At 51.6% G+C, this 8,167-nt stretch overlaps 1 protein-coding gene across 3 annotated transcripts; it reads left to right on the top strand.

Moving 5' to 3' along the window:
• The first annotated feature begins 2,283 nt into the window (after positions 1-2,283).
• On the top strand, positions 2,284-6,256 carry LOC124236024 (mannose-binding protein A-like). Of its 3 annotated transcripts, none has more exons than XM_046654650.1 (5): positions 2,284-2,369; positions 3,480-3,672; positions 4,090-4,206; positions 5,069-5,143; positions 5,798-6,256. In XM_046654650.1, exons 2-5 carry the CDS (start codon positions 3,489-3,491, stop codon positions 6,169-6,171), a joined length of 750 nt encoding a protein of 249 aa, XP_046510606.1. In that variant the 5' UTR covers positions 2,284-2,369; positions 3,480-3,488; the 3' UTR covers positions 6,172-6,256. The 3 variants fall into 3 exon arrangements, with proteins under 3 accessions (XP_046510606.1, XP_046510607.1, XP_046510605.1); XM_046654651.1 differs by lacking the exon at positions 2,284-2,369 and adding an exon at positions 2,383-2,587 and having other exon boundaries at positions 5,876-6,256; XM_046654649.1 differs by lacking the exon at positions 2,284-2,369 and adding an exon at positions 2,383-2,587.
• Positions 6,257-8,167: the final 1,911 nt, after the last annotated feature.

Genomic DNA, 8,167 nt, shown 5'->3' with positions numbered 1-8,167 from the left:
GCTGAGGTGGCATCCCACATGCCACAACTAGAAGGACCTGCAGCTAGAATATACAACTACCTACCAGCGGGTTTTGGGGAGAAGAAGAAGGAAAAAAAGAAAAGAAGATTGGCAACAGGTGTTAGGTCAGATGCCAATTTTAAGAAAATAAGTCCATTTATCTATTGTGTAGACTTGACAGCCCCTGGAAGACTATTTTTGAGGCTTGCTGTGTCAGTTAGCTTTCATTCTGCTTATTTCCTACTGTGTCTGGTAGTTTTTACAGGGTGAACTCAAATTTACCTGGTCTCCACCTGAGGAAGCCCTGAGGAGCCTGGGCTAAGGGTGAGGTCCCCCACTGCCTTTACATCCTCATGATGCACAAGGTTGTGATGAGCCGGGACATTTGAAAAATAATTTTTCATCTTGGTGTAAATAGCAAAATTTGATAATAATCATCATAGCAGGATCATAATAATAATATCCTACATTCAAGCCCGAGGTCTATGGGAGGACAGGCATGAATACGCGTCCTCAAAGGAGGATGTTTTCCCCACCAGAGTCAAGGCTTTCTTATTGTCCCTTTGCTCATGGTGCACATTTCTCACTCGTCCTGCCTTATCCTCGCCCCTCCTCCCCAAGCCACCTTCCCCTAAGACTGTAGCACGTGTAGGTTCCTGGTTTTATGTAAATTTCTCAGTTTCAAATCTGCACCTTTCTGGGAGGTCTGCCCATTTGCTGTGTGGGTTGAAATGTTCCTTGCCCTCTGAGCCTATGGGCCCTTCAAAGTTGTGTCAATGCCGTCAGGAAACACAGCTCTGAGAGGGGTCTTCTTTGCAATGGCCCCTCTTGGTGCCTGGCAGGCTCCTCTATAGCAGGAACCTGGGAGGGCTGCTGAACAGGGCATGGTGACTTGAGTACACAAGGCTGATGACCCTTGAGAAGCCAAAACGCCAATCGCCAGGCAGAGCCAAAGGGAAGTGGCCTGGCCCCACTCCCCACCAGGATAAAGCAGGCCTCTTGAGTTGTTTGGTGAGGCTAAATGTTCCACAGAGTGAGTGCGAGTTTGAAATCAAAGGTCACGTCAGGGACTTGAAAAGGGCCACTCGATCAGGCTCTGGAGATAAGAGCTGGACACTCCTGGGAACCCAGGCGTGGAGCAGCCGTGGGTTGGTCTGGTGTCCTCCCCTGCTTGTGGCCTCCCTTTTCTCCTCCCTCTCTCGATGGATCCTTCCTGCATGCCCAGCCCTGCACTGCACCTCTGGAGACGAGGGGAATCCAACATGACTCCTGTCCTAGGAAAGCAAAAACACGGGGAAAGTGGGCATGGTCGGCAGCTCTAGATGGCGAGAGGTGGAGAGGGCTGCTCCGAGGGCGTGACGCTGGAGGACTCATTCATTCTGTAAATGTTTATTGACCATTGACTGTTTCCAGGCACTCTTCTAGGTGAAGCACGACAACCGGGAACAAGACCTCTGTTCTGATGAAGTTCCTGTTCTACCGGAGTGGGGCGGTCAATAAGTGTGCAACCAAACAGATAAGAGAACTTTCCACAGAGATAAATTATAGGCAGAGAACTGAAACAGAGGATTGCAATTTCGTGATAGAGCAGCTACTTAAAATTAACCTGGGTTAGGGAAAGCCCTTCCTCCAGAGATAATACTTAAGCTAAAGTCTGAATGACAATTACACAAACAATTATGCAAGGACCGAGGGAAGTTTTCTGGGCAGGAACAGCTCGTGCAAATGTTCACACTCAGCTTGGAATTTAAGTTATCTACAAATTCCTCTTCCCCTTATGCCTAGTCCTGTGTCATTCCCAAAGAAGACACTGGATAAATGTTCCACATGAGAGATGAGTGACAAGGAGACTCAGTGTTGTAGGCCTTTAATCTCTTCTCCACCCACCCCTACCCCCAAATAAGCTAAACACTGAGGAGGGGTGAGCTAGTCAGAGCAACTGATACCGAGGGATGTGCCCCTGCGTGTGTGTGTGTGAATGTGCATGACTGTGTGTTTGTTGGTAGAATGTCCATGTGTGTCTCTTACAGAAGTAAATATCTGGAGGGAACTATCCTGAGGATCCGTGATCCTAGAGGATCAGAGGTGGCCGAGCTGTAGAGACGCATGTGTGGGAGGGGGCAGGAGAAGGAGAAGTTTAAGCAGAAAGCTGCCAGCGCTGTGTTGGAGACCTCGCCAGCAGCCCCGGAGAACTGCCCAGAATAGAGCAGTTCTAAGGATGGTTGTTCATTAATCTGGGGTTGAAGGCCAGTCCAGCACTGTCCCTGGTCAGCAGGCTAATTGGGCCTGACTTTGCTGAGGCATCTGCCAGAGGCCTGGGCTGGAGGACCAGCTTACCTGCCACAGCCTCTGAGCCTGGGGAGGCCCTAGTAAGTCATTTCTGGAGGACAGAGGTGGGGGCCTGGGCCAAGAGTCTGGCCACTTGACTTGATCCTGGTGAGATCCAGGCAGGGGCCTTGGTAGTGTTCTCAGGCCCACTCCGGGCCTCTCTTCCTCTGACCTGGGGCATTTGTGTCTTTCCTGGATCCACTTGACCATCTGCAGACTGAAGGGTGGTCTTTTCAGCAAACGGAAGAACGGAAGTGAGGTGTGTATGCTGGCAGCTTGCTTTAGCCCTGTCACAAAACAGAGACTTTACGCAAGATGATTGACAGGCTTTTGGGGAAACAGCTGTGGTTCTGCGGGTAGTTGGGGCCCAGAGTTTAAAACAGGAGATTTTTATGTGAAATGAGAGAATGGATCTTGTAAACCGGGTCCTGCTCTGAAATGGGTCTTGTGGGGCCTCACGTCGCCTGCTATGGTTAGAATCTAGCTCTGAGGGGCTGGCCCCGTGACTGAGTGGTTAAGTTCGCGCGCTCCGCTGCAGGCGGCCCAGTGTTTCATTGGTTCGAATCCTGGGCGCGGACATGGCACTGCTCATCAAGCCATGCTGAGGCAGCATCCCACATGCCACAACTAGAAGGACCCACAACGAAGAACATACAACTATGTCCCGGGGGGCTTTGGGGAGACAAAGGAAAAAAAAAAAAGAATGTAGCTCTGGGACCCACAGGATGGGGAAGAGGGGGGAAACTGAGGCTCCCTTGGCCCTCAAGGAGGGGAGGTGAGAAAGAGGAGCCAAAGATCATCCAGGCATGAACCCTCTTTGCCTTTGTGCCAGGTCACCAGGAACAAAGCTGGTTTGTCGTTTCCAGACCCTGTGGGCTCTCATGCGCCCACTAAACCCATAGCACGGGGCACTGGGGGCCCAGGGAAAATGGCCCTGTTACGTTCCTCTCGCCCCTTCCTTTGTGCTAGCACTGATGTGACTCTAACACTTTTCCCTGGTCTGTCCCCTGGCAGCCTGGGGGTAACTCAGAGCCAAGGGCTGTGACAGTCCCCTCTGTGTGGCTGCCCTGCACAGGCCCGGCACGCTGGAGGCCATAGCGAACACTGGCTAACCAAGATGAGATCACTCTCTTGACTTTCTCCACTCTAAGGTCAGGACCATGTTCCCGTTTTCAGCACTTCCTGTCCTTCTTCTGTGGGTGGTGACAGCGTCCGGCTCAGGAACAACAGCCTGTGAGGACGCCCAGAAGACCTGTTCCGTGATCACCTGTGGCATCCCGGTCACCAACGGCACCCCGGGCAGAGACGGGCGAGATGGAGCCAAGGGAGAAAAGGGAGAGCCAGGTACGCGACGGGCCGCTCTGCCTTCTCAAGACCCCACCCAGGGGGAGACTCTTCCCTGGGAAGGTCCAGCACAGAGACGTGAGGGGTCACCTTCGCTGCGGAGGACAACAACTCACTCAGAACCGCTCCTGTGAAAGGTCGTTCTCCCCAGAAGAAAGATGCCTCTCGGCTCCTCCAGATCCCGCATGTCCACCCAGGGACTGGAAATGTGTGTTTGTCTGTGGAGAGGGGTGTCCTGCCTGCTCAGGGAGCCGGCCCTCGGCGCAGGCTGCCCCGGGGACGCAGGGACAGCTTCCCTCTTTGGCCATCACACATTCACTGACGGTTTCCTGAGCTCAGTGTGAATCGAGTAGTGGGCTTTTGGAGAAAGAGAATGAGCGACAGCTACGGGGTCACCTTTCCTTTGTCTTCCAACAGGACAAGGGCCCAGAGGCCTGCAGGGCCCTCCAGGGAAGCTGGGACCTCCGGGAAATACAGGGGTTCCTGGGCCGCCAGGAGCAAAGGGCCAGAAAGGGGATCGTGGAGACAGTTCAGGTAAGGAGCTTAGCTGGCATCGTGGTGCCGGGAACCTGAGGGCCAGGTGACATGTGCACCTTCTCCTGCTGCCTCCCTGGCAGGGGCTCAGCTCTGCTGCCTGACCCGGCACCCGCGTTCCTCCTCCACGTTCCCGGGACCAGAGGGTTCCCACTAGCGCCTGAGCACAGACTTCCAACCCTGCTGGGCACCCCCAGCAGGCCCTGCAGGAGACGGGCCTGGCTCTCCAGCCGACAGGGTCCACAGGCTGCAGAGGAGGAAACGGGTCCTCTGAGTGTTGGGTTCACGTCTATTGTCACCAGAGTGGCCTGAAAATGCTCTGCTTCACGGGATCCCTAGACGATGGGAAAAATCACAGCAACTGGGTTCAGAGTAAAATAAAGTAATTTCAGTAACAGCGAAAGAAAAACGATCACCTCTTGTTAATATTTATCTACTAGCCCATCAAAATTATAAAAGTATGAAAAAGTTTGCCTGGAATAAGAAACGAAAGAGAATGATTAAGAAAAATTTTCACAAAAGGAGAATAATGAGTTGGGCCTTTTATAATAAATAATTATAATATTGCAATATTTAAGCAGTGTGTGAAAAAAAAATCCAGAGGTGTAATTTACAAGTTATTATTATTAGCAATAGTTCCAGAGTTATAGTTTACGAGAGTTACTTAAAGTGGATCTGGGAAGGTGGGAGTACAGTTTTTTTTTCCCTGTTGCTTCTTTTTGTTTTCTTATTTTTCTGTAATAAGCATACTTTTTAGTAAGATGTATATATATATATATATTTTTTTTTTTTGCAAAATACTCTGCTCTCCAACTTTAGGTCTTCTCAATAAATACGTACCCTTCCCCCTATTGCTTTGCAGTTGCTGAGTCTAAGCTGGCGAACTTAGAGCAAGAACTAAGGACCCTGAAATCAGAACTGGACCACATCAAAAAGTGTAAGCTTTTTTCCTGCCCCCGGTGTGTTCTTGGCTCTCCTTTTTCTTCATAGTGCTGTAGGTTTGGGGGAGGGTAGAAGAGAACCAGCATTTTTGAACACATTATACACCAGGGCCTGAGCTAGGCAGGCATTTTCTCATTACATGGTTTCATTCAGTCCTCCCACCAACCGTATTTGGGGGGATTATACCCATTTTATTTACAGGTGAGAAAAAATAGATCCAGGAGTGCAGGTGATTCATTCAACGTCACACAGCTAGGAAGCAGCAGAGGAGGGTTGCACGGAGTCTGCCAGCTCCAGAATCTCTGTGCCTTTCTCAGCAGCCAATGTTCTCAGATGGCTGTCCACGCCTCTCCGTCATCTGGGAGCCCAAGCCGGGCAGTGGGGCCCAAGCCCGTTTCCCTATGTCCACCCGCACTGGGACAGTTTCTAACAGACATTTGTCTCAAGGCTGGGATTCCAGGAGAGTCCAGGCTTTTGGCCAGGCACTTGCTCTGCAGTGGAGGAGCACTTCCTCGCTGGGATCTGATCCGAGGAGGTGCAGCATGGGCCCTTTTCCAGAGTCCTGAGCTCCCAGAGAAGGGCTTCTTCACCTGCTGTCCTGGGCTGGGCTCCAAGCCACGCCAACCTCACCCACCCTTTGTGATTTCAGTGCAATTCTTCTCCTTGGGCAAAAAGTCTGGGACAAAGGTCTATGTGACCAACGGTGAAAAGATGCCTTTTTCCAAAGTGAAGGCTCTGTGTGCTGGGCTCCGGGCCTTCGTGGCCACCCCTAAGAATGCCGAGGAGAACAAAGCCATCCAGAATGTGGCCAATGGAGTTGCCTTCCTGGGCATCACAGACGAGAGGACTGAAGGGAAGTTCGAGTACGTGACAGGAGGGAGGCTGGCCTACAGCAACTGGAAGAGCAACGAGCCCAACAACCACGGCTCGGGGGAGGACTGTGTGGTCCTCCTGCAGGATGGCTTGTGGAATGACATCACCTGCTCTTCCTCCTTCACGGCCGTCTGTGAATTCCCAGCCTGAAGAGGCGGGTTCCTCAGCCCCCTCCCGGGGGCCCTGCAGCGCTCTCTGCTGCTCCGAAAGAGAATCCAATGCCAGTATTCCCACACCTGGTGTTGGCTCGTTCCTTCACGGGGATGGGAGGAAAAAGAAGGGAATGTGTTTGCTTGTGGGGTGAGAAGTGGAGAGAGGCTGACAGTGGGGCGTGAGGGTTTCTGGTCCAGTCGTGGCAAAGGACGCCGTCTGTCCTGCCTAAAAGCACAGCGTTGGGTCAGAGTCAGCCATGGCAAGGGTGCAGTTACACCCTCTGCTCTTACCTCGAGGATACTGCTGCCCCCTGGAGGACCAGTGCAGGGCCACATCTGCGTCAGCGTGGGCAGTAGATCTCAGCCTCTGATTGATCCAATTCCTTTTTCTCCAAGAGTTGCCACTACTTGATGCCAAACTCTCCTGCCTTAAGTTCTTTCCCATGGCCAGAACCATGTCACAGCCCAGGGCTAGTCACTAGGGTGATCTTGAGGACAAAAGGCATCCTTTTACTCCTGAATACTTTCAGGAGACTGGTTTGATATGGTGGCACATACTGGCCTCATGGGAGGGAGCAATCGGCAGGCAGGCCGGGTCCCTCTCCGCAGGGCATCATCAGCCTCAGTGCCCCCATGTTCAGCATCCCCTTCCTTCTGCGACATCCTCATCCAATTATAGGTCAATGGCCCATTATTAATAGAGACAAGAGGCAAAACTCCCCAAAGGTGAGTTTCATACCCTGTGGGTCAAATTACGCGGCGTCATTCAGTCAGCAAATAAATCCTCCCCTGAACCGAATTCTGATGAACCGGATTCTGATGCTCTGTTTGCCACAATCCTGCTCCGGCCATGGAGGTTTTTCAGCAATACCAAGGCAGATGGGGCCGAGACTATATAGAATCCCCTCAGCAAATTGGGGGAGGAGAGTGAATTCCAGCTCCAATAATGCCATTCACAGAATGAGATTGGGAAATATTTCGTGATATTTTCCTTTGTATTTGAACTACCAGAGACAGCACCTCACACCTAGTAAGTGCTTGCTGAGTATTTGTTGACAGGGTCCACTGAAGAATTACGGATGGATGAGCAGGTTGGACACCAAGAGTGCACACAGGGCAGAGCTCTCCCAGGGGGGCTCCCTCTGCAGGGCTGTCAGGCGGGGACAGAGTTGGGCCGGGACATGCTGAGGCCCTGGGCTGTTGGGGTGAGGGTGACAGGACCTGTGCCCCTGTCCTCTAGCATACCTAGACTGTCACATCACTGAATTCCCAATCCCGCACGGCTTTTCTTTAGGCACCGCCCTTGGGGACAACGAGAAGAGTATTTTTGTGATGTGGAGCAGAACAATTCACTATTTTCAACTCAAACCCAGACTGCCTTTTGCAAAGGAAGGCGAAGCTGCTTAAAACTCAGAGGCTCATAGGAAACCACAGGCCATGTGGCAAATAGAAAAAGGAAAGACTGGAAACTTTTTAGAAGGAAAGAAGGTACACATAGGATGACCCAGAACAAGAGAACGACCATATCATGCACGAAAGTTACATCTAAATTTTCTCATAGCCAGGACGAAAATGAGAAATCAGAGACGTTAACTATCATATAATTTTTTCTATTTTATGTAACGGGTGGGGATCGTGGTCCGCCCTGAGATGAGCGTCTCCTTTGTTTATACTGTGTGTGAAGGACAGTCTCTTTAGCTGTACAACTGTAGAAGACGCAGTCGTGTCCTTCACATGGATTGCTTCCCAGTAGCTAATGATGGCCCCCCATTCAGAGAAAGGTGATAGGAATCTCCAGGACGAGCTCACATTCTCCCATCCCCGTCAGGCTTCTTCTTCCCCTGACCCAGCACCGATGGTCTTTTCGGGCTCCTCTCTCTCAGTGTATCCCCTTGCCCCCATTCTCCCCCGGATCTAGAAATGGAGACAACCACCTCCCTATGTTCACTTCTCAGTTCTTATCAGCAGGCAGCGGGGCCCCTTGCCAGCCAGCT

Source organism: Equus quagga, chromosome 2 (genome assembly GCF_021613505.1).
Source record: "Equus quagga isolate Etosha38 chromosome 2, UCLA_HA_Equagga_1.0, whole genome shotgun sequence".
Classification (NCBI taxonomy): domain Eukaryota; kingdom Metazoa; phylum Chordata; class Mammalia; order Perissodactyla; family Equidae; genus Equus; species Equus quagga.
The sequence above is the reverse complement of the archived record's forward strand: the minus strand, read 5'-3'. Positions and strand labels throughout refer to the sequence as shown.

Bases quoted from the DNA above. Each gene is read 5' to 3' on its own strand.
- LOC124236024 (XM_046654650.1), top strand. From the start codon at position 3,489: ATGTTCCCGTTTTCAGCACTTCCTGTCCTTCTTCTGTGGGTGGTGACA. The intron at 3,673-4,089 runs GTACGCGACGGG...GTCTTCCAACAG, and splicing joins GGGAGAAAAGGGAGAGCCAG to GACAAGGGCCCAGAGGCCTG. The intron at 5,144-5,797 runs GTAAGCTTTTTT...TTGTGATTTCAG, and splicing joins ACTGGACCACATCAAAAAGT to TGCAATTCTTCTCCTTGGGC.